The sequence below is a fragment of the Arachis hypogaea genome, chromosome 10 (assembly GCF_003086295.3).
Source record: "Arachis hypogaea cultivar Tifrunner chromosome 10, arahy.Tifrunner.gnm2.J5K5, whole genome shotgun sequence".
NCBI classification, from domain to species: Eukaryota; Viridiplantae; Streptophyta; class Magnoliopsida; order Fabales; family Fabaceae; genus Arachis; species Arachis hypogaea.
In genome coordinates, this window is record NC_092045.1 from 88,725,977 (window position 1) to 88,752,663 (window position 26,687).

Consider the following 26,687-nt stretch of genomic DNA (forward strand, 5'->3'; position numbering starts at 1 on the left):
GTAAATCTCAGTTAGGCAGATTGAATTGGTTTATGGGTTTTCGAAAATTAATAAATAAAAAGAAAATAAAAAGGGATAGAAATACTTATGTAAATCAATAGTGAGAATTTCAGATAAGTGTATGGAGATGCTGTGCTCCTCTTGAAACTCTACTTCACCACTCACTCTTCCTTCAATCCTTCTTACTCCTTTCCATGGCAAGCTGTATGTAGGGCTTCACCATCATCGGTGGCTACTTTCAATCCTCTCGGGAAAATGGTCCTATGCGCTGTCACTGCACGGCTAATCGTCTGGAGGCATCACCCTTGGTTGATGGCTACATCCCATCCTCTCAGTGAAAATGGTCCAAATGCTCTGTCACAGCACGGCTAATCATCTGTCGGTTCTCAATCAGGTTGGAATAAAATCTATTGATTCTTTTGCGTCTGTCACTAACGCCCAGCCTTCAGGAGTTTGAAGCTCGTCACAGTCATTCAATACCGGAATCCTACTCGGAATACCACAGACAAGGTGAGACTTTCCGGATTCCCAGGATCCTACTCGGAATACCACAGACAAGGTTAGACTTTCCAGATCCTCATGAATGCCGCCATCTATCTAGCTTATACCACGAAGATTCTGTTGGGGAATCTAAGAGATATGCGCCCGGCCTAAGGTAGAACGGAAGTGGTTGTCAATCACGTGCGTTCATAGGTGAGAATGATGATGAGTGTCACGGATCATCATATTCATCAAGTTAAGTGTAACGTATATCTTGGAATAAGAAGAAAAGAGAATTGAATAAAAAGTAGTAGTGATTGTATTGAAACTTGAGGTACAGCAGAGCTCCACACCCTTAATCTATGGTGTGCAGAAACTCCACTGTTGAAAATACATAAGTAAAAGGTTCAGGAATGGCCGAATGGCCAGCCCCCTTGAGTGATCAAGAGACCAAATAATCAAAGGCTAAACAGTCAAGAGATTAAACTGTCAAAAGATGTCTAATACAATAGTAACTTATCCTATTTATACTAGACTAGCTACTAGGGTTTACATGAGTAAGTATTTGATGAATAAATCCACTTCCGGGGCCCACTTGGTGTATGCTTGGGCTGAGCTTTATCTATCCACGAGCTGAGGCTTTTCTTGGAGTTGAACTCCAAGTTATGACGTGTTTTGGGCGTTCAACTCCGGATCATGACGTTTTTCTGGCGTTTAACTCCAGACAGCAGCATGTACTTGGCGTTCAACGCCAAGTTACGTCGTCAATTTCCGAATAAAGTATAGACTATTATATATTGCTGGAAAGCTCTGGATGTCTACTTTCCAACGCCGTTGAGAGCGCGCCATTTTGGGTTCTGTAGCTCCAGAAAATCCATTTTGAGTGTAGGGAGGTCAGATTCCAACAGCATCAGCAGTCCTTTTGTCAGCCTTTTTCAGAGTTTTGCTCAAGTCCCTCAATTTCAGCCAGAATTTACCTGAAATCACAAAAAAACACACAAACTCATAGTAAAGTCCAGAAATGTGAATTTAACATAAAAACTAATGAAAACATCCCTAAAAGTAGCTTGAACTTACTAAAAACTACCTAAAAACAATGCCAAAAAGCGTATAAATTATCCGCTCATCACAACACCAAACTTAAATTGTTGCTTGTCCCCAAGCAACTGAAAATCAAATAGGATAAAAAGAAGAGAATATACTATAAATTTCAGAATATCAATGAATATTAATTATAATTAGATGAGCGGGACTTGTAGCTTTTTTGCTTCTGAACAGTTTTGGCATCTCACTTTTTCCTTTGAAGTTCAGAGTGATTGGCGTCTCTGGGAACTTAGAATTTTGGATAGTGTTATTGACTTTCCTAGTTAAGCATGTTGATGCTTGAACACAGCTACTTATGAGTCTTGGCCGTGGCCCTAAGCACTTTGTTTTCCAGTATTACCACCGGATACATAAATGCCACAGACACATAACTGGGTGAACCTTTTCAGATTGTGACTTAGCTTTGCTAGAGTCCCCAGTTAGAGGTGTCCAGAGCTCTTAAGCACACTCTTTTGCTTTGGATCACGACTTTAACCACTCAGTCTCAAGCTTTTCACTTGGACCTTCATGACACAAGCACATGGTTAGGGACAGCTTGGTTTAGCCGCTTAGGCCTGTATTTTATTTCCTTGGGCCCTCCTATCCATTGATGCTCAAAGCCTTGGATCTTTTTTTTTACCCTTGCCTTTTGGTTTTAAGGGCTATTGGCTTTTTCTTTTTCTTTCTATTTTTTTTTCGCCACCTTTTTTTTTTCACAAGCTTTTGCTTTTTCACTGCTTTTTCTTGCTTCAAGAATCAATTTCATGATTTTTCAGATCATCAATAACATTTCTCTTTGTTCATCATTCTTTCAAGAGCCAACAATTTTAACACTCATAAACAACAATATCAAAAGACATATGTACTGTTCAATCATTCATTCAGAAAACAAAAAGTATTGTCACCACATCAATATAATTAAATTAAATTCAAGGATAAATTCGAAATTCATGTACTTCTTGTTCTTTTGAATTAAAACATTTTTCGTTTAAGAGAGGTGAAGGATTAATGGAATTTATTCATAGCTTTAAGACATGGTTACATACTAATGATCATGAAGTAGAGACACAAAACATAGATAAACACAACATTAAAAACCGAAAACAGAAAGAAATAAAGAACAAGGAATGAATCCACCTTTAGTGGCGTCTTCTTCTTGAAGGTCCAACAATGTCCTTAAGCTCTTCTATGTCCCTTCCTTGCCTTTGTTGCTCCTCCCTTATTGCTCTTTGGTCTTCTCTTATTTCTTGGAGAATGATGGAGTGCTCATGATGTTCCACCCTTAATTGTTCCACATTGTGGCTCAAATCTTCTAAGGAGGTGTTGAGTTGCTCCCAATAGTTGTTGGGAGGAAAGTGCATCCCTTGAGGCATCTCAGGGATTTCTTGATGATGAGCTTCCTCATACATCTCTTGAGAACCGTGAGGGATCTCTCTTGCTTGCTCCATCCTCTTCTTGGTGATGGGCTTATCCTCTTCAATGGGGATGTCTCCTTCTATGATAACTCCAGCTGAGTAACATAGATGGCAAATAAGGTGAGGGAAAGCTAGCCGTGCCATATTGGAGGACTTGTCGGCTATTTTGTAGATTTCATTGGAGATGACCTCATGAACTTCTACTTCCTCTCCAATCATGATGCTATGAATCATGATGGCCCGATCCACAGTAACTTCAGATCAGTTGCTTGTAGGAATGATGGAGCGTTGAATGAACTCCAACCATCCTCTAGCCACAGGCTTGAGGTCCAGTCTTCTTAGTTGGACTGGCTTACCTTTGGAGTCTCTCTTCCATTGAGCTCCTTCCACACATATGTCCATAAAGACTTGGTCCAACCTTTGATTAAAGTTGACCCTTCTAGTGTAGGGGCGTTCATCTCCTTGCATCATGGGCAAGTGAAACGCCAACCTCACATTTTCCGGACTAAAATCTAAGTATTTCCCCCGAACCATTGTGAGATAATTCTTTGGACTCGGGTTCATACTTTGATCATGGTTCCTAGTGATCCATGCATTGGCATAGAACTCTTGAACCATTAAGATTCCGACTTGTTGCATGGGGTTGGTTAAGACTTCCCAACCTCTTCTTCGGATCTCATGTCGGATCTCCGGATACTCATTCTTTTTGAGCTTGAAAGGGACCTCAGGGATCACCTTCTTCTTTGCCACAACATCATAGAAGTGGTCTTGATGGCTCTTGGAGATGAATCTTTCCATCTCCCATGACTCGGATGTGGAAGCTTTTGTCTTCCCTTTTCCTTTTCTAGAGGATACTCCGACCTTAGGTGCCATTGATGGTAATGGAAAAACAAAAAGCTTATGCTTTTACCACACCAAACTTAAAATATTGCTCGCCCTCGAGCAAGAAAGAAAAGAAGAGAGGAAGAAGAAGAAGAAAATATGGTAGAGATGGAGAGATGTAGGTTCGGCTAAGTGGGAGAAGAGGGGTTTGTGTTGTGTGAAAATGAAGGAGAATGGAAGGGTATTTATAGGGAGAGGGGGGGTTGCATTCGGCCATTTAGGGTAGGAATGGGTGGGAAAAATGTTTTTGAATTTTGAAGGTAGGTGGGGTTTATGGGGAAGAGTGGATGGATGTGAATGGTGAAGGGTTTTGGGAAAGAGTGTTTATTGGGAAGAGAGATTCAGTGATTGAAGTTGTTGGGAAGTGTGACATGGGGAAGAGTAAAACAGGATTAGGAGGTAAGGTGGGAATATGGTAGGTGGGGATCCTGTGGGGTCCACAGATCCTGAGATGATCCTGTGGGGTCCACAGGATCCTGAGGTGTCAAGGAATTCCATCCCTACACCAAATAGGCATGTAAAATGCCTTTGCACACTATTCTGGCGTTTAAACGCCCATTGGTGCACATTCTGGGCGTTCAACGCCCATGTAAAGCATGTTTCTGGCGTTGAACGCCAATTTCATGCTTGTTGCTGGCGTTCAGCGCCAGCTTTTCTTCTCTGGGCACATTCCTGGCGTTCAGCGCCAGAATGTTGCTTGTTTCTGGCGTTCAGCGCCAGAATGATGCTCTGTTCTGGCGCTGAACGCCGGCCAGATGCATCTTACTGGCGTTGAACGCCAGCCTGTGCTTCCTCCAGGGTGCGAATTTTTTTTTTCTGCTGTTTTTGATTCTGTTTTTAATTTTTATGATTTTTTCGTGACTCCACATGATCATGTACCTAATAAAACACAAAATAACAATAAAATAAAAATTAGATAAATAAGATTGGGGTTGCCTCCCAACAAGCGCTTCTTTAATGTCAATAGCTTGACAGTGGCTCTCATGGAGCCACAAGGTGATCAGGTCAATGTTTGTGTAGTCCCAACACCAAACTTAGAGTTTGGATATGGGGTCTGAACACCAAACTTAGAGTTTGGTTGTGGCCTCACAACACCAAACTTAGAGTTTGACTGTGGGGGCTCTTCTTGACTCTGAACTGAGAGAAGCTCTTCATGCTTACTCTCTTTTGTCACAGAGGGATGGCCATGTGCCTTAAACACAAGGTAGTCCCCATTCAATTGAAGGACTAATTCACCTCTGTTGACATCCATCACAGCTCCTGCTGTGGCTAGGAAAGGTCTTCCAAGGATGATGCAATCATCCTCTTCCTTCCTAGTGTCTAAGATTATGAAATCAGCAGGGATGTAAAGGCCTTCAACCTTTACTAACACGTCCTCTACTATTCCATAAGCTTGTCTCAATGACTTGTCTGCCAATTGTAATGAGAACAAGGCAGGTTGTACCTCAATGATCCCCAGCTTCTCCATTACAGAGAGTGGTATAAGATTTATTCCTGACCCCAGATCACATAGAGCTTTTTCAAAGCTCATGGTGCCTATGGTACAAGGTATTAAGAACTTACCAGGATCTTGTTTCTTTTGAGGTAGAATTTGCTGAATCCAGGTATCCAGTTCACTAATGAGCAAGGGAGGTTCACTTTCCAAAGTCTCATCACCAAACAACTTGGCATTCAGCTTCATGATAGCTCCTAAGTATTGAGCAATTTGCTCTCCAGTCACATCTTCATCCTCTTCAGAGGAAGAATAGTCTTCAGAGCTCATGAATGGCAGAAGGAGATTTAATGGAATCTCTATGGTCTCTATATGAGCCTCAGATTCCTTTGGATCCTTAATAGGAAACTCCTTCTTGCTTGAGGGACGTCCCAGGAGGTCTTCCTCACTAGGATTTTCGTCCTCCTCCTCCCTTGTGCATTCGGCCATATTGATCACATCAATGGCCTTGCACTCTCCTTTTGGATTTTCTTCTGTATTGCTTGGGAGAATACTGGGAGGAGTTTCAATAACTTTCTTACTCAGCTGGCCCACTTGTGCCTCCAAATTTCTGATGGAGGATCTTGTTTCATTCATGAAACTGAAAGTGGCCTTTGACAGATCAGAGACTATATTGGCTAAATTAGAAGTGTTTTGTTCAGAATTCTCTGTCTGTTGCTGAGAAGATGATGGATATGGCTTACTATTGCCTAGCCTAGTGCGTCCACCATTGTTAAAGCCTTGTTGAGGCTTTTGTTGATCCTTCCATGAGAAATTTGGATGATTTCTCCATGATGAGTTATAGGTGTTTCCATAAGGTTCACCCATGTAATTAACCTCTGCCATGGCAGGGTTCTCAGGATCATAAGCTTCTTCAGAAGCTGCCTCTTTAGTACTGTTGGATGCATGTTGCCATCCATTCAGACTTTGAGAGATCATGTTGACCTACTGAGTCAACACTTTGTTCTGAGCCAATATGGCATTCAGAGCATCAATTTCAAGAACTCCTTTCTTCTGAGGTATCCCATTATTCACGGAATTCCTCTCAGAAGTGTACATGAATTGGTTGTTTGCAACCATATCAATGAGTTCTTGAGCCTCTTCAGGCATTTTCTTTAGGTGAATAGATCCACCTACAGAATGGTCCAATGACATTTTCGAAAATTCAGATAGACCATAATAGAATATATCTAATATGGTCCATTCTGAAAACATGTCAGATGAACATCTTTTGGTCAGCTGCTTGTATCTTTCCCAAGCTTCATAGAGGGATTCACCATCTTTTTGTTTGAAGGTTTGAACATCTACTCTCAGCTTACTCAGCTTTTGAGGAGGAAAGAATTTATCTAAGAAGGCAGTGACCAGCTTATCCCGGGAGTCCAGGCTATCCTTAGGTTGTGAATCCAACCATATTCTAGCTCTGTCTCTTACAGCAAAAGGGAAAAGCATGAGTCTGTAGACTTCAGGATCAACTCCATTTGTCTTTACAGTCTCACAGATCTGCAAGAAATCAGTTAAAAACTGATAAGGATCTTCAGACGGAAGTCCATAAAACTTACAGTTTTGTTGCATTAAGGCAACTAGCTGAGGTTTCAGCTCAAAGTTATTGGCTCCAATGGCAGGAATGGAGATGCTTCTTCCATCAAACTTGGACGTTGGCTTTGTGAAGTCACTAAGCATTCTCCTTGCATTATTATTATTTTTGGCTGCCATCTCCTTCTCTTGTTCAAAAATTTCTGAAAGGTTGTTTCTGGATTGTTGTAATTTAGCTTCTCTTAATTTTCTCTTCAGAGTCCTTTCAGGTTCTGGATCAATTTCAACAAGAGTGCCTTTTTCCCTGTTCCTGCTCATATGAAAGAGAAGAAAACAAGAAAAGAAAGAGGAATCCTCTATGTCACAGTATAGAGATTCCTTTATGTTAGTAGAAGAAGAAAGGGGGAAGAAAGTAGAAGAGGGGATTCGGATATTAAGTGAAGAGGGATGAAGAGAAGTGTTAGTAATTAAATAATTAAATAGAATAAGAAAAGAGATAGAGAATTTTCGAAAACAATTTTGAAAAAGGGGTTAGTAATTTTCGAAAATTAGAGATAAGATAAGATTAAATTTAAAATTTAAAACAAAAGAATTTTTGAAAAAGAGATGAGATATTTTCGAAAACTAGAGAGGGAAAAGTAGTTAGATGGTTTTGAAAAAGATAAGAAATAAACAAAAAGTTAGTTAGTTGATTGAAAAAGATATTAAAATCAAATTTGAAAAAGATAAGAAGATAAGAAGTTAGATAAGATATTTTGAAATCAAATTTTGAAAAAGATAAAATTTTTGCAAAAGATAAGATAAAAGATAAAGAGATATATTTTGAAAAAGATTTAATTTTTAAATTTAAAATTACTTACTTCACTAACAAGAAACTTCAAGATAAGATTCTAGAATTTAAAGATTGGACCTTTCTTAACAAGAAAGTGACAAACTTCAAATTTTTGAATCAATCACATTAATTATTAGTGAATTTTCGAAAATTAGATGTAAAGATAAGAAAAAGATTTTGAAAAATATTTTGAAAAAGATTTTTGAAATTTTCGAAAAATAGAAAAAAATGAAAAAGATATAATTTTTGAAAAAGATTTTGAAAAGATAAGATTTTTTTTTTAAATTGAAATTTTGACTTGACTTGTGAGAAACAGCTAATTTTAAAAATTTTTGACCAAGTCAACCCAAAATTTCAAAAATTTGGAGGGAAATAAGGAAAAGATATTTTTTTGATTTTTGAATTTTTAATTATGAGAGAGAAAAACAACAAAAATACTCAATGCATGAAATTTTTAGATCAAAACAATGAATGCATGCAAGAATGCTATGAATGTCAAGATGAACACCAAGAACACTTTGAAGATCATGATGAACATCAAGAACATAATTTTGAAAAATTTTTGATGCAAAGAAAACATGTAAGACACCAAACTTAGAAATTTCTAATGCTTGAAAAATATGAATGCAAAGATGCACATGAAAAACAAGAAAAGACACAAAACAAGAAAACATCAAGATCAAACAAGAAGACTTTATCAAGAACAACTTGAAGATCATGAAGAACACTATGAATGCATGGAATTTTCGAAAAAATGCAAGAAAAATTTTAAGAGCATGCAATTGACACCAAACTTAAAATTAAAACAAAACTCAAACAAGAAACACAAAATATTTTTGATTTTTATGATTTTTTAATTTTTTTGTATTTCTATTTAATTTTTTCGAAAAACATGGTTAAAAAAACGAAAAAGAAAAGAAAAATTTTTAAAAATATTTTTGAAAAGAAAATTACCTAATCTGAGCAACAAGATGAACTGTCAGTTGTCCATACTCGAACAATCCCCGGCAACGGCGCCAAAAACTTGGTGGACGAAATTGTGATCCATGTTCTTTTGTACTTTGTATGAAATCATTATTATGGCACCAGTTGAATTCACAACTCCGTTCAACTAACCAGCAAGTGTACTGGGTCGTCCAAGTAATAAACCTTACGCGAGTAAGGGTCGATCCCACAGAGATTGTTGGTATGAAGCAAGCTATGGTCACCTTGTAAATCTCAGTTAGGCAGATTGAATTGGTTTATGGGTTTTCGAAAATTAATAAATAAAAAGAAAATAAAAAGGGATAGAAATACTTATGTAAATCAATAGTGAGAATTTCAGATAAGTGTATGGAGATGCTGTGCTCCTCTTGAAACTCTACTTCACTACTCACTCTTCCTTAATCCTTCTTACTCCTTTCTATGGCAAGCTGTATGTAGGGCTTCACCATCATCGGTGGCTACTTTCAATCCTCTCGGGAAAATGGTCCTATGCGCTGTCACTGCACGGCTAATCATCTGTCGGTTCTCAATCAGGTTGGAATAGAATCCATTGATTCTTTTGCGTCTGTCACTAACGCCCAGCCTTCAGGAGTTTGAAGCTCGTCACAGTCATTCAATACCGGAATCCTACTCGGAATACCACAGACAAGGTGAGACTTTTCGGATTCCCAGGATCCTACTCGGAATACCACAGACAAGGTTAGACTTTCTAGATCCTCATGAATGCCGCCATCTATCTAGCTTATACCACGAAGATTCTGTTGGGGAATCTAAGAGATATGCGCCCGGCCTAAGGTAGAACGGAAGTGGTTGTCAATCACGTGCGTTCATAGGTGAGAATGATGATGAGTGTCACGGATCATCATATTCATCAAGTTAAGTGTAACGTATATCTTGGAATAAGAAGAAAAGAGAATTGAATAAAAAGTAGTAGTGATTGTATTGAAACTTGAGGTACAGCAGAGCTCCACACCCTTAATCTATGGTGTGCAGAAACTCCACTGTTGAAAATACATAAGTAAAAGGTTCAGGCATGGCCGAATGGTCAGCCCCCTTGAATGATCAAGAGACCAAATAATCAAAGGCTAAACAGTCAAGAGATTAAACTGTCAAAAGATGTCTAATACAATAGTAACTTATCCTATTTATACTAGACTAACTACTAGGGTTTACATGAGTAAGTATTTGATGCATAAATCCACTTCCGGGGCCCACTTGGTGTATGCTTGGACTGAGCTTGATCTATCCACGAGCTGAGGCTTTTCTTGGAGTTGAACTCCAAGTTATGACGTGTTTTGGGCGTTCAACTCCGGATCATGACGTTTTTCTGGCGTTTAACTCCAGACAGCAGCATATACTTGGCGTTCAACGCCAAGTTACGTCGTCAATTTCCAAATAAAGTATGGACTATTATATATTGCTGGAAAGCTCTGGATGTCTACTTTCCAACGCCGTTGAGAGCGCGCCATTTGGAGTTCTGTAGCTCCAGAAAATCCATTTCGAGTGCAGGGAGGTCAGATTCCAACAGCATCAGCAGTCCTTTTGTCAGCCTTTTTCAGAGTTTTGCTCAAGTCCCTCAGTTTCAGCCAGAATTTACCTGAAATCACAGAAAAACACACAAACTCATAGTAAAGTCCAGAAATGTGAATTTAACATAAAAACTAATGAAAACATCCTTAAAAGTAGCTTGAACTTACTAAAAACTACCTAAAAACAATGCCAAAAAGCGTATAAATTATCCGCTCATCAGCGTTTAACACCAGAATTGCAGCATCCTAGGCGTTCAGCAAAACGCCCAGTGATAATGGGGTTTTTGGTGTTTAACGCCAGCCAGGGTGCCTGGCTGGGCGTTAAACGCCCATAATGGCCACCAATTGGGCGTTAAACGCTAGAATGGATACCATTCTGGGCGTTAAACGTCAGAATGGATACCATTCTGGGCATTTAACGCCAGAAAGGCAGGGGAAGGAGATTTTGCTTTCCACTTCAATTTTTTTCACACTTTCATGTTTTGACCCATAATTTTCTACATAAACATGTTACAAATTTTCATTATTCACCCTCAAATTTCAAAAATCCAACAATTTTCTAAATTATTTCTCCAATCTCTTTCAAATCCTTTCCAAATCTTCTTCAAAAACTCAAGTATTTTCTCAAATTCTTTCCATATCTTCTCAAATCTCTTTCAAAACTTTCGAAATCCCTCTCCCTCCTTATAAATACACATTCGGCCATCCCCCTCTCTTCACCATTCGAATTTGCTTCTCCTCCTCTCTCTCCTCTTTCCTTTCTTTTGCTTGAGGACAAGCAAACCTATAAGTTTGGTGTGCTTTTCCGTGATCACTAAGCTAGGGCTCATCAAGACCATGGCTCCCAAAGGAAAACAAACCAATTCAAGAGGCAAGAAAGAGAATGCTCCAAAGAATCTTTGGAGTCAAGAGAGGTTCTTAACCAAAGAACATGCAGACCATTACCACAAAATAATGGGTCTAAGGTCAGTGATCCCGGAAGTTAAATTCGATCTGAAAGAAGACGAATATCCGGAGGTCCAAGAGCAAATTCGAAATAGAGGATGGGAAATTCTAGCCAATCCTGAAACAAAGGTTGGAAGAAACATGGTTCAGGAATTCTACTCAAATCTGTGGTTGACAGATAAGCAGAGAATGACTGGAACTGCTTTCCATACCTTTAGAACCATGGTCAGAGGGAGAACTATTTACTTCCATCTGGACAAAATAAGAGAGGTCTTCAAACTGCCTCAACTACAAGATGATCCTGAATCCTTTAATAGGAGAATGGTGAGAGTAGATAAGGGGTTGGATCAAGTTCTAGAGGACATATGCCTCCCTGGAACTAAGTGGATAACCAATTCAAAAGGTGTCACAAACCAACTCAAGAGGGGAGATCTCAAACCAGTTGCAAGAGGTTGGCTAGACTTCATTGGGCGTTCTATTTTGCCCACTAGTAACCGTTCTGAGGTTACTATCAAGAGAGCAGTGATGATTCATTACATTATGCTGGGAAAAGAAGTGGAGGTTTATCATCTGATTGCTTGTGAGATTTACACAATTGCAAACAAAAACTCTATTGAAGCCAAACTGGCTTACCCAAGCTTAATCTCTTTGCTATGTAAAGATGCTGGGGTGAGGATGGGAGTAGATGAATTCATCCCAATTGAACATCCAATCACCAAGAAGTCAATGGAAGGACAAATGCAAGATAACTCTATCAAAAGGAAGGCGCAGGAGTTCCTCCCTGAACTTCCTGAAATTGACTACTGGGCCCGCCTAGAAGCATCTGTTGCCAAGCTGCAAGAAGCTATGGAACAACTTAAGGAAGAACAGCAGAATCAAAACTGCATGCTCTGTAAACTACTGAAGGAACAAGAGAAGCAGGGGCGTGAGCTACAGGAGCTGAAGCGCCAGAAGCTCTCCCTTGAAGGGTCAAACATCCCACAAGTTGAGGGAGCATCCACTTCTCAAAATCAAGGTTGTTGAGTCCTAACTCTGTGATAACCTCTATCATTAGGAATCAATTTTAGAGTCATTTAAATTTCTATTTTTAATTTTTTGTTTTTTCTATTATTATTAGTCTTCTCTTATAATTATCTTTGAGTCTTGTTCTTATTCCATGATTAATAAAATTTAAAGTTCATATCTTAAAGCTATAAATGTCCTATGAATCCATCACCTCTCTTAAATGAAAAATGCTTTAATCACAAAAGAACAAGAAGTACAGGATTTCGAATTCATCTTTGAAACTAGTTGAATTAGTTTGATGTGGTGACAATACTTTTTATTTTCTGAATGAATGCTTGAATAGTGCATATGTCTTTTGAATTTGTTGTCTTAAGAATGTTAAAATTGTTGGCTCTTGAAAGAATGATGGAAAAGAAAAAATGTTATTGAGGATCTGAAAAACCATTAAATTGATTCTTGAAGCAAGAAAAAGCAGTGAATACAAAAAAAAGGAGAGAAAAAGCAAGCAGAAAAAGCCAATAGCCCTTTAAACCAAAAGGTAAGGGTAAAAATAAAAAGGATCCAAGGCTTTGAGCATCAGTGGATAGGAGGGCCTACAAGAATAATATCCTGGCCTAAGCGGCTAAACCAAGCTGTCCCTAACCATGTGCTTGTGGCGTGAAGGTGTCAAGTGAAAACTTGAGATTGAGCGGTTAAAGTCGTGACCCAAAGCAAAAAGAGTGTGCTTAAGAACCCTGGACACCTCTAATTGGAGACTCTAGCAAAGTTGAGTCACAATCTAAAAAGGTTCACCCAGTTATGTGTCTGTGGCATGTATGTATCCGGTGGTAATATTGGAAAACAGAGTGCTTTGGGCCACGGCCAAGACTCATAAAGTAGCTGTGTTCAAGAATCAACATACTATACTAGGAGAATCAATAACACTATCTGAATTCTGAGTTCCTATGGATGCCAGTCATTCTAAACTTCAAAGGATAAAGTGAGATGCCAAAACTGTTCAGAGGCAAAAAGCTACTAGTCCCGCTCATCTAATTGGAGCTAAGTTTCATTGATAATTTGGAATTTATAGTATATTCTCTTCTTTTTATCCTGTTTGATTTTCAGTTGCTTGGGGACAAGCAACAATTTAAGTTTGGTGTTGTGATGAGCGGATAATTTATACGCTTTTTGGCATTGTTTTTAGTATATTTTTAGTATGTTTTAGTTAGTTTTTATTATGTTTTTATTAGTTTTTAATTAAAAATCACATTTCTGGACTTTACTATGAGTTTGTGTGTTTTTCTGTGATTTCATATATTTTCTGGCTGAAATTGAGGGACCTGAGCAAAAATTTTATTCAGAGGCTGAAAAAGGACTGTAGATGCTGTTGGATTCTAACCTCCCTGCACTCAAAGTGGATTTTCTGGAGCTACAGAAGCCCAATTGGCGCACTCTTAATTGCGTTGGAAAGTAGACATTTTGGGCTTTCCAGCAATATATAATAATTCATACTTTGTCTGAGAATTGATGGCCCAAACTGGCATTTCAAATCAGCTTCAGAATTCCCAGTGTTTAACGCCGGAATTGGCACAAAAGTTGGAGTTAAACGCCCAAACTGGCACAAAAGCTGGCGTTTAACTCCAGGAAAAGTCTCTACACATGAAAGCTTCAATGCTCAGCCCAAGCACACACCAAGTGGACCCCAGAAGTGGATTTTTATGTCATTTACTCATTCTTGTAAACTCTAGGTCACTAGTTCACTATAAATAGGACCTTTTGCTATTGTATCTTTACCTCATGACACAATACACATTTCATATTGTATCTTCTACGGCATGAGTCTCTAAACCCCATGGTTGGGGGTGAAGAGCTCTGCTGTGTCTTGATGGATTAATGCAATTACTACTGTTTTTCATTCAATCACGCTTGCTTCTATTCTAAGATATCACTTGTTCCTAAACTTGATGAATGTGATGATCCGTGACACTCATCATCATTCTCACCCATGAATGTGTGCCTGACAACCATCTCCGTTCTACCTTAGATTGAGTGGATATCTCTTGGATTCCTTAATCAGAATCTTCGTGGTATAAGCTAGAATCCATTGGCAGCCATTCGTGAGAATCCGGAAGGTCTAAACCTTGTCTGTGGTATTCTGAGTAGGATTCAGGGATTGAATGACTGTGACGAGCTTCAAACTCACGATTATGGGGCGTTAGTGACAGACGCAAAAGAATCACTAGATTCTATTCCGACATGATCGAGAACCGACAGATGAATAGCCGTGCTGTGACAGAGCGCGTTGAACATTTTCACTGAGAGGATGGGAGGTAGCCATTGACAACGGTGAAACCCAACATACAGCTTGCCATGGAAGGAGCCTTGCGTGCATGAAGAAGAAGACAGTAGGAAAGTAGAGATTCAGAAGATATAGCATCTCCAAAACCTCAACCTTTTCTCCATTACTGCAAAACAAGTATTTATTTCATGTTCTTTTACTTTTTACAATTAAATCTGAGAATTATTGATATCCTGACTAAGAGTTACAAGATAACCATAGCTTGCTTCAAGCCGACAATCTCCGTGGGATCGACCCTTACTCACGTAAGGTATTACTTGGACGACCCAGTGCACTTGCTGGTTAGTTGTGCGGAATTGCAAAAGTGTGATTGTGATTTCGTGCACCACAGAGCGTCGATGTTTGAAAGCAGATAAGGATCTTTCGGGCAGGCTTTGTTGAGATCGGTATAATCAGTGCACATTCTCCACTTCCCATTTGACTTTTTTACCAATACGACATTAGCAAGCCATAGCGGGTATTTGACTTCTCTTATGAAACTGCCTCCAATAGAGCTCGTACCTGTTCTTCCACAGCTTGAGAGTATTCTGGTCCTATCTTTCTATGCCTTTGTTGTACCGGCCGAGATCTTGGGTAGACTGCTAGCTTGTGGCATATTAATTTGGGATCTATGCCTGGCATGTCTGCAGCCTTCCACGCAAAGAGGTCGGTGTTGTCTCGTAGAAATTGTATGAGTGATTCTTTTATGTCTCCTTTTAGGAGTGTGCTGATATTGGTTGTTTGGTCCAGGGTATCCCCGATCTGGATTTTCTCTATTTCTCCTTCAGGTTGTGGGTGGAGCTCTTCCCGCCTCTGAACTCCACCGAGCTCAATTGTGTGGAATTCTTCTCCTCTGCCTCTGAAGTTTAGACTTTCGTTGTAACAGCGACGCGCCATCTTCTGATTTGCCTTTATCGTGGCTATTCCTCCTGCAGTTGGGAACTTCATGCATAGATGCGGAGTCGAGACTATTGCGCCGAGCTGATTTAACGTTGTCTGACCTATTAGGGCATTGTAGGCTGAGCTTACGTCGACTACGATGTAATCTATTTTGAGTGTTCTTGACTGACTTCCTTTTCTGAAAGTTGTGTGGAGCGAGATGTATCCCATCGGTTGAACTGGGGTATCTCCTAGCCCGAACAGGCAGTCCGGATATGCTCTGAGTTCTTTTTCTTCCAAGCCGAGTTTGTCAAAAGCAGTTTTGAATAAGATATCGGCGGAGCTCCCCTAGTCTATCAACGTGCGGTAAAGATTTGCATTTGCCAGCATAATAGTGATGACCATGGGATCGTCATGCCCTGATGCAACGCCGGATGCATCTTTCCTTGGTAAAAGTGATCGCCGGGATGTCAGGTGCTTCCTCCTTTTATGCGATGTGATATACGTCTTTGAGATGTCTTTTGCGAGATGATTTGGAGATTCCTCCCCTGACAAATCCTCTGTGTATCATGTGGACATGTCTTTCTAGCATTCGAGGTGATCGCGCGGTTGGTTCGACATCTTCTGCTCTTCTTCTTTTTCTTTGTTCATCATCATGGGTGGCCAGATATCGATCTAGCTTTCCTTCTCGTACGAGCTTTTCTATGACATTTTTTAAGTCGAAACACTCATTGGTGGAGTGCCCGCAGATTCGATGGTATTCACAATATTTAGCCCGGTTTCCTCCCCCTTTTTTGCCTTTGAGTGGTCGAGCTGGTGGTATTTTTTCCATGTTGCAAACCTCTCTGTACACATCCACAAGAGACACCCGAAGAGGGGTATAATTGTGGTATTTTTTATTTTTTCTCCATGTCGATCTTCCTTCTTTCTGGATTCTTTGTCTTTATCCCGGGGGGTGAACCCGGCCTTCGAGGTTTCTCCTAATCGGGAGTTTTCCTCCATGTTGATGTACTTTTCTGCTCGTTCCTGCACCTCATTCAGAGATGTGGGGTACTTTTTTGATATAGATTGACTAAAGGGCCCTTCTCGCAAGCCATTAATGAGGCCCATAATAGCGGGTTCAGTTGGCAAGTTCTGTATATCCATACATGTCTTGTTGAATCTTTCCATGTAGTTACGCAGGGTTTCCCGTTCTCCTTGCCTGATTCCAGTAAGCCCGGAGCATGTTTAGCTTTGTCCTTTTGGATGGAGAATCTGGCCAGGAATTTCTTAGCCATGTCGTCGAAACTTGAGATGGACCTAGGAGGGAGATTGTCGAACCATCTAATTACTGTTTTTGTTAAAGTAGTTAGAAAGGCTTTACAACGAACTACATCTGAGGCATTGGTGAGATATATTTTGCTTCTGAAGTTACTGAGATGATGGCTGGGATCTGTAGTGCTGTCGTATAAGGTCATGTCTGGGAGTTTAAAGTCCTTTGAGATTTTCGTCTTCATGATCTCCTTGGTGAATGGGTCTTGCTCCTTTCGTGCGTTATCTTCAAGAGTGGATCGGCTGGCTTTGGTCTTGACATCGGCTTCAAGTTTTAGGAGTTTGTTTTCCAATTCTCGGCGTCGCCGTATTTCTCTTTGTAAATCCTTCTCGGCCTCTCGTTGATGTAGAGCATCTTCCTCAAGTTGTTTTAACCGATCTTGAAATGCATCCAGGGCTCCCTCGTTTGGGGAGTTCTTCTTATTGTTGATTTGGAAAGTATCTTTTGGTGTGGTGTCCGCGTTTTTATGTGGTGTTCTTTCTTCTAGATCTGAGGTGTGATCGTTGTCATGGTCGTCCACCATGGTAATGGGATGACTTTCAGGTTCCCCGGCAACGGCGCCAATGTTCCGAGGGTTACCTGAAACTGTAGGTCGATCTCGGATGAGATCTTCTGTGCTGGAACGGTGGTATCCAATTTATGGGACTTGATGGAGGTGCTAATTCCTTCATTCCGGGAGGGTGGGGGTACCTGCAAGGGACTCTGATGCTAAACTTAGAAAGGGTATTAAGCAGGTATTGAGTAGAATCAGAGTATGAGTTATACCTGGGTGCTCTAGTGTATTTATAATGGCGTAGAGCGACCTTTTTAGATAAGATAAGTTAGTTATCTTATCTTATCTTTATCTTTCAAGTGAGGTCATCTTATCTTCAAGGAAACCGCCTTTATCTCTACGGACTTTGGGCTGCCCTTGGATTTCGGGACGTGTTCCTCTGTTTGTGGCCCTTTTATTGGGCTTTCCTGTGACTTGGCCGAACTCTTTGAGAAGAGGTCGAGTCATTTTGACCTGAAGAGGTCGGTCGCTTTGTCTGTGGAACATCCCGGGTCGGACAACTTTGACCCAGGGGATGAACAGTACCCGTAACTTATGAGAGATTAAAATGGTAAATTAATCTAAAATCTATAAGAAAAAATATTAGTATTTATATTTCATATTAAGACTAAATGTTTACATGCGTTAATAGAATTTTCTTCCCATGACTCATCGACCATTTACTTCGTTGTTACACATAATAACACAAGATGAAGAGTCCTCTATAGGTGCTATAAAGCAGAACTTGAGCTGTGATTTTAAGGATTTCTACTGGTACATATACTGAATCTAACTAGAGAGGAAAAATCAGTTGAAGGATTGAGTAATTACTGGTCCAGCCACAGTTGGAAGGAAGATCAAATAAGGTCAAGTAAAAGTTACTTTATAAACAAAAAGAGCTACCTGTTCAGTATATATCTTACCATTGCCTGTTAATTTAACTATGAATCCATCAAAAATAGTTTTAGTTGTAGCCATCACATTCCAATCAACTAAAGAATCTTTGGATTGACTAAGATCTTACCACCACCAAATGAAACCATTAGAATCTTGAGGTTCATTCTCCACATATAATGCAAATTTGTTATGTCTTAGCATTGCATCCTCTGATCCTTACTAGTTTCACCATGCAGATAGGAGTCATTCTGAGTGTCAGAAACTGGATTAGTATTGAGAAATGGAACATTGTATGGTTGTGGTGCCACATCAACAACATCTTCATTAACCATATTCACATCATCGCAACTCAACTTGAATATGTTTTTTTTAGAAGCTAGTAATGTCTTTCATGGTTGGTCTCTCACGAGGGTTTTTCTTGGTGCATCTTAATGCCAATAAAAGCACTTCAGTGACTTGCCTTGCTAATACTCCTAAATTGGAGGATGTATTTGCAATGTCTGAATCAACAACCTCCTCAATTTTGCCTGTTTCCAACCAGATAGATCTAACCCAACTAACTAAACCTGTCACATTTCTTTCCTCCTCAATAATAACTCTCTTTCTTGTTAGTAACTCAAGCAAAACTACCCCATAGCTATACACATCAGACTTTTTGCTCTATACTATTACATATGCATTCTCTGTATCAGGAGACAACATAGCCATGTTATAGAGATATTATGCATGTATCATCACATTAGAGAAGCAAAAATTACGATTAGCTATGAAAGTAGTGTGCAAAATGCAAATCAATTAAAAAGTTTAGGAGAAAGTTTTTCTTTTTTTTTTCCTTTATTCTGATAGTTTATATAAACAATTAAACACTTGACCACTCAGAGAGAGAGAGAAGTGCAAAGTGCATCAAGATCCTTCTTCCAGTCTCAACACTAAAAACAATTATCAACATCCAAAATTTTAATCTAGCTCAGGAGAAAGATCTACGTACCTGGTGCGATATAACCAGCAGTACCTACAACATATGTTGAAAGCTTTTTCCAAGAATAAGATTCACTATAAGAATGCTCAGCAAGGTTCCTATAGAGAAAAGTACTAAAATAAGATATAAGAGGCTCCATCTGATAATTAAGAAGTATAATCTGTGGCTTTATGTCTCGATGCACTATGAGTGTGGTGTGGTCATGATGCAGATATTTTAGTCCATGTGAAATTTCAACAGCGATGTTAAGCCGTATACTCCAACTTAAGGGTGGTAGGAGATATTTCTCATGCAAAATATCCTGGAGGCTTCCATTCTTCATGTACTTATATAAAATCATACCATAGTTCTCTCCTATCCAGTAGCCTGCACAAGAGACCAAGTTTCTATGCTTGATCCCATCCAACACTTCAATTTCTTTCCACATAATATGTAAATACTTCTTCTTGTTCCTTTCGAATGCAAACTTCTTTACAGCAAAAGTTGTATAACCCAGTTAAGCTCTATAAGCAATCCCATGAGATCCTTTGGCAATAATGTATTGATCATTTAGATTATTTGTAGCCTCCATCACTATGTTGTGAAGGAAATCTGACTGGTTTTTAGTGAAGAACTTCATTTATTTCTAGTACAGAAAACTGATCCTTCCTGCTCCTCTTTCACCATAGACATAATTCTTCATTTCTTTCTTGTGGAGATACATCAAAAGTAAAGCTACCAGCATAGTTGAAACAAATAGTGAGGATTCAAGATCTATCATTAAAATTACCAATGCGATGATGCCTTTGTGATCAGTTGATGAATAGGGACATGGCTTCAAATTACAAGTGTTGGTCCAATCCAGGCCACTAGAAGGAGAACAACTGACATTTAAATGGGGATTACCCAAGAAAGAAGATGATGAGGAATCCAAAAACTTTCAGAGGGATGTTGGAACAAGACCATATAAGAAATTATATGAAATATTGATCTCAATCAATGGTAGTTGAGCAAGAACATCTATGTTTCCTGTCAAATTATTCAGTGATATGTCTAGACTTTGCAGTTCTTGTAGTTGCCCAAGTTCTAAAGGAATCATACCTGTCAATCCATTGCTACTCAAATTCAACCCATAGAACAGCTTTTGCAGTTTTCCTAATGATGGGGGAATTGTTCCTCCAATTAAATTTTCACCAAGTTGTAGTTTACGAAGCTTGCTAAGTTATGAGAAAAAGCTTGGGATACCACCTGTAAAATGATTCTCTCTTAAAATTAATGTGGTTATCCCTGTCCAGTTCCTTAGACTTGATGGGAAGGAACCATTTAGGGAATTGAATCCAACATCAAATGATCCATTTTAGTACAATTTGACAGTTGTGGTGGCAAATGCCCTTCCAAATTGTTGTGTGAAAGATCCAAAATCGTAAGATTCACAAGCTTTTCAAGTGCAAATGGTATGAGTCCAGTAAGTTTGTTCATTCACATGTTAATTGTAGCAAGATTTGTACAATTTTCTAGACTTGGTGGAATTGGTCCACTGATGTTGTTCTTGCTTATGTGTAAGTATTTGAGGTTTATATTACTCTAAAAAACAGGAAGAGACCCAATGAAATTATTTTCACTGAGAATCAGCATACTTAGACTTGTACACCTTTCTATCCCACTTACGTTGAGATATGAGGTCTGTGGCAGAGTATCCCGCTCGCATCCTTTCGGATCACATAAGTCTTTCCAGCACTATATCTATGGGGGGTTCCTGTATCTATATACGTGATCAAAAGGCGACATTCCTATGGGAATGTGTCGGGTTGGCAGTTGAACCGACAGTATGATATCATAGCCAAATAGGACAGGCATTCATCATGTGCATCTTTTATGTGTTTGATTTCTTTGCCGACTTGCTTTGTTTTCCTAATTATATAACATGCTTAATTGCTTCTTGGATTACTTGATATACATGATAATTACTTGTGTTTTACTTGTATGTATTAATTGTGTTTTCTACTGGGATTGAGGAGGTTTAGAAGGCGGTGACGATGGCATCGCATGACAGTTAAGCTGGCGAAGGCTGTGGAACAGCGGTGAAACGAATAGTTTAGAAATTTTCTAAGTTAGATTCCCCTATTTCATTATGGTTTTTAAGTGATGGTTTTAAATTTAGTTACGCTTCAAGTTAAATCTTATGCTTGATATGAAGTTATAGGATTGCCTCTGGTATCTCAGAGTCTTATATCTTACATTACTGGGTATTGTTGTGTGGAGAAAATAGATGAAATAGAGGAATCAGAAAGGCCCTTTAGGTCGAAATGAATTTTTATAAAGAATTAAAAAGATGAGGTGTTTTAGTTTTGAACAAAGAGAAAGCACAAAGATAATGCATTTAAAAGATATAACAGAAGGAGCGGTTACCAAGATAGTGCTAGTTGCAAGGGTCAGTTTGATGAAATATATTAAGAATTGGTCGAGAAATTAGAATCGATAAGTTCATCATTTAAGTCAGATTTTGAACTATTGATTCTAGGGAGCATTTTGTTATCCGATTGATATGAATTTGATTGTCGACAAGACAAAGTCAATTATGACTCGAAAGGTGTCGAAAACAAGGTCGAAGGCATAGTTGACTTGTGAATTGGGTGCGAACAATTATTTGGCAATCTATTTGAAAAAAAAGGTGAGTTCTATGGTGTCTTTGTTATGGTGCATAAATTGCCTAACTTCCCTTTTAAAGTAAAAAATAAAATGTTTAAAATAAAAAATAAATCATATAAAATTTATTAAATATTATTTATTTACTTTTTTTAGTAATTTAGATACAAAGTAATAGACACCATAACATTTACCTTGAAAAAATGAGGTGTTGTCAAACGATTGGACAAACTAGTCTATAAATGAATAGGATGTCAATGAACAAAAGTTAGAAATTCTCTTCAAAAACAAACTTTCAAACTCTCACATCTTAGTAACTTTTTGATACTTTATCTTGAGTTAATTTTCTGTAGATTTTTTTTTATCTTTGTATTTTTTTTTAAACTTTGTATTTTATAATTATGCAATTTACTTTCATTGCAAAATTAATTTCTTTCGTTGGCATTTTATTAATTTCATCATTTTCAGTTAACACTTTTGAGATTCTATAAAGATCTCTTTTATTTTGTTTGACGTAGCTTGGTTTTATATAAATCAACTTTAATTTCTTTTTATATAATTGATCAATTTTGCAAAGTTCTTCTTTCATCATTCACAAAGTAAAGATACTTTGATGTATAAACTGATACTCTAAAAGAAGTAAATTTAGTTTTAAAATTAGATATTAAATCAACCCAAGTATTTTGCAACGAATAAAATTCCTTTAATTTTGATTTGCGAAAAAATTCTGTAACAATTAGATACATGTAAATATGTAATATTTTTTATTTATCTTATTCATAATAACGAACGAAAGATATGTATTAGTATTTCATTGGTAGTGTAAATATTTTTAAAAAGATATATATGAATAAATAATCAATTTATTTAAAAAATAATCAGGAAAACGGTAAAATACAAAATATAAATTTCTTTATCCATTCCCAATCCCACTTATAGAGATAGTGGATGGTCATTTGTTAATGAGCGGAGGTGGTGATTGGAGGAAGCAAGTCTTACGTGGCTCTATGTCACTGGCCAAATTTGCTACGCACCTATTCTGACCAAGCACTAGGCAACAAAACACACATCTAATATTCTTGCAATTATTATTGTGGCAACTGTAGAGTAGAGACCACGCGGAATATATGTAATTTTTTAAAGAAATAAAAAGGAAAGAAAATAAAGAGGGTTGAAGTTGAAGTTGAATCTGATGCGCGGAGTTTGAAGTCTAAAAAATACGAGTGTGCAGTGTAGTGTTTCCTCTCTCCTTCGTTTGGGTCCGTTCATCTCCCTTTGCGCAAATTGCATTGCCTTTGCCCACAGCAAAGCAAACAAATAGAAAACAGCTTCGCAACGCACCCAACGTATTACGTATTCGTATCTGTATTTGTATTCTTACTCTTCGCCACTTCACCTCCTTGGGCCCTTTTGGAGGAGAAAAAAAAAATCAAATTAAATAGCAAAAAATAGAGGGGTTTTTGTTTCCTGGAATATACTGGTTCCTCTTCTGTTCTGTATGCTAGATTGCTAGTGTGTGTGTTTGTGTTTGTTTATGTTACCCATTATCCTCTACTTGACCTTCCATCAATCGCAATTCAAAGTATTTCTACCAAACCTTTAACCCTTTCTTCACCGCTTTCCTCTGATCTCTCACCCTATCCCTCAGATCTATGCCGTTTTTGTTCCCTTGTCGTTTCGATCTATCTCATGACTTCTCTACGCACCCTACCCTATCGTTTTGTTGAAACAGAACCACCGTTTTTTCCTCAGATTCTCTTTCCGCCTTTGTTTCCGTTTTCTTGTCCTTCTCCTACCACTTGAACAACCTCTCCACTCTCTGATTGATTATCGGTTTCACGAATCTTCTTCTCTTTCGGTTCTGAGTAAACTATAGTTTCCGAATATGGATTTGGATGATTTCCGATCCATATTGGATACTGCCGGCGTTGACGTTTGGCTCTTCATCGACACCGCCATCACCGTCGCTTCCTTGGATTGCGGTGATGAGCTGAGGCGACGGAGGGATGGAATCATAGAACGAATCTTCGCTGCCACCACACCTCCTCTGCCGTGCCGGAACTGCGACGGCGATCGTAACCTGAGGTCCAATGGCTACCAAATCAAGAAACGCCTCAGCCCTAGCCCTAGCCCTCAGCGACAACACAGCCACCACCAGCAACGTCGTGGTGGCCGTGGTGCCGCCGCTGCAGTTTCTCCCTCAACGCCGCAGTCTCTCGGAGATGATGATGACAACGGCCACGCCGACGCCGCCGAAGACGACCGTGAAGATTTGGATCCTTACGGCGGCTTGTTCGATGATGAGCAGAAGAAGATTCTAGAGATTAAAGAGCAGCTCGAAGAACCCGACCAGGTGCTGATTAATCAGTTCTTTTTTTCTTCAAATATTATTTTATGCCTTTTTCATGTTAGATGAGTTATAATTTCTATACATTTTTAGCTTATTTTGCCTTTTTCTTTCTGTTTTTACTTAAAATTATCTCAGTCTGAAGAATCGTTGGTGGAGCTGCTGCAAAATCTCGCAGACATGGATATTACATTCCAAGCGTTAAAGGTAACTTAGGTTTTTTTTTTTTTGAATTAGTTTTATTTTACTGTATAACGATGTTTGGTTTTTCCTTGCAGGAGACTGACATTGGGAGGCACGTGAATCGGTTGCGAAAGCATTCCTCCAATGACGTTCGCAGATTGGTGAAGCTACTTGTGAGGTTGTTAATTAAACACTACTTTTGTTTTTATTTTCAAAATTGAATTAATCTTATCATAATTGCAGTGGATTTGATTGAGCTGTTTTATTTGCAGGAAGTGGAAGGAAATTGTGGATGAGTGGGTGAGGTTGAATCAACCGGGTGGAACAGCTTCTCTCATGGGTAAAACCAAACCACAACTCAAATGTTTTGGGAGATTTTTCCTAGTTATGGAATTAGAAATCCAAGTGTTTGATGATAATTGTTGGCGTTGCATTTACATTTGCAGCTGATGGGGACTCTCCACCGCTGAAAACCACCCAAAACGGGCATCATCAGGTCTTTTTTGGACCTTTTTTTTTTAATATCATGGTAATGTTTAAGGCCCTGTTTGGCGTTATTAATATTCTATTTTGAAATTCCTTTTTATTTGTTTTTTGCAGATTCCTGATTTTGCATACTCGCCAAATCCACACAGTGAGTACTTGGGCATCTTATTCAAATCTTCTTTTTGTGTGTGTCTCTGTTGTTTTGGATTTTGGCGAACAATAATGCTTTTCTGCTTCTGTATGCTGACACAGATGGAAGTTCTGGGTCTGACCGTAACACCTCAGAGGCAGAACCAAAACCAAAAGTGATTCCCCGCAAAGAAGCTCCGCCAAAACCAACGCCGCCACCTTCAGTCCCTACTCCTTCCATCGCCTTCCAAAATGTACAGTTGTGATTATTATGTTTTTATATAACCGTTTTGGAAGTGTCTTAACCCTCCAAATGTTGTTGCTAACATCACGGAGTATGAAAATAAAATAAAAAAAAAAACGAAGAAAAGCAATGAATGTGGGGCGTAGGGGAAAAAGCATCATAGATATGGGGGTGTTATTATTAATCTCTTACCCACACGTTGTTGCTTTGAATATTAATTGCAGAGACAGAGAGAACAAAGAGATAGAGATTTTGACGCGGAGAGGCTTGCTTCGGCAAGGAAGCGGCTTCAAGAGAACTACAAAGAGGCTGAAAATGGTGGAATTCTCGTTTCTATAGTTTCTTAAAAAATTTCTTACCATAGTACTAGTAGTACGTATATATACTGACGGGTGGTTTGGTGTGTTGTGTGGGGTTGTGTATAGCGAAAAAGCAAAGAACGATTCAGGTGATGGACATCCACGAGTTACCAAAGTCAAAACCCAAGAATGCCTTCTTTGGAAAGAACAAAGGCAGTGGCGGTTCTCAGGGAAGGCACTGGTGATGGTCATGGTGATTCCAATTACCATGTTCGATTCTTGGTACTAGCCAGCCATGTAACGTTTTAAGAAAAAGAAGGGGCTTGTGCCTTGTTGGGTGGGGTGATGCCGGATGAAAATTCCTAAACCCGCTTCACCCGTTGTGAATTTTTCATCCCCAAACCTATTATTTTTCTTGTGGTTTCTATTTACTTAATAATAACCAACGAAAAGAAAGAAAGGAAATTCCAAAATAATTTTTTTTCCTGGAGAGGGAACTAACGAAACCAATTTTTTGAAGCGCACATGATTTTCTGAGCCAGGAATCAGGGTAGTATGGAACGGAAACGTTTTTGGGTCGGGGAGTAGGGGTTGTTTTTAATCATTCAAGTAATACATTTAATAACAAAACCATGGGAATTTTGGAGTGAAGTCTCAAGTATGTTGCGTTAATGAATAGTAGGCATCTGTTTTTGAAAGCATCAGCCAAGGACTCAAGAAGTGATGAACAGTTTTTACACGGGACCGGGTTGGGTAGGTGAGAGCCTAGTTGGTTCTGTAATTAATGTGTTGAGATTAAGAGTGCATAGTTGACATGTGCGCACGACGTGGCTCTTTTCTTTACGTCAAGCAACACATAACATGTCTTTTAGGATTCGGTTGTTCACATGAGCTGTGCTTGGATCTTCTGTGGTATTGGCCTGTCTCTGCTCCTGTTGTTTTGTTAAGTACGTCAAACCATGAAAAAGTCTTCCTCTTCGCTCCCAATGCTTTTCAAAAAAAGAAATTTAAGCCACCTAAAATGTCAGATTTTAAGAAAAACTCATAGCAGACTTTACCTTCTGGCGGATTGAGTCGTTTCTAAACCAATCAGCTCACAATATTTTTAGGTTAACGTTTGTGTAGGGGAATTTAACGATTGCTCTTAAAATTAAAACTCAAATTAGGGATAGCAACGAAAATAAAATCCGTAAGCGTAGGTATTAGTGAGGATATTCGGAGATGGGGATGACCGGATGAGAGTGGGGGAAAAAATTAGTAAAAAGGTTACACAATAAAATTCAAATGGTAATATTTTTC

At 38.8% G+C, this 26,687-nt stretch overlaps 1 protein-coding gene across 1 annotated transcript; it reads left to right on the forward strand.

Moving 5' to 3' along the window:
* The first annotated feature begins 22,815 nt into the window (after nucleotides 1-22,815).
* Nucleotides 22,816-25,864, forward strand: LOC112715869 (probable mediator of RNA polymerase II transcription subunit 26c). Its single transcript, XM_025767688.3, has 9 exons — nucleotides 22,816-24,053; nucleotides 24,186-24,254; nucleotides 24,326-24,408; nucleotides 24,503-24,570; nucleotides 24,677-24,726; nucleotides 24,831-24,864; nucleotides 24,969-25,099; nucleotides 25,314-25,407; nucleotides 25,515-25,864. Exons 1-9 carry the CDS (start codon nucleotides 23,586-23,588, stop codon nucleotides 25,631-25,633), a joined length of 1,116 nt encoding a protein of 371 aa, XP_025623473.1. The 5' UTR covers nucleotides 22,816-23,585; the 3' UTR covers nucleotides 25,634-25,864.
* Nucleotides 25,865-26,687: the final 823 nt, after the last annotated feature.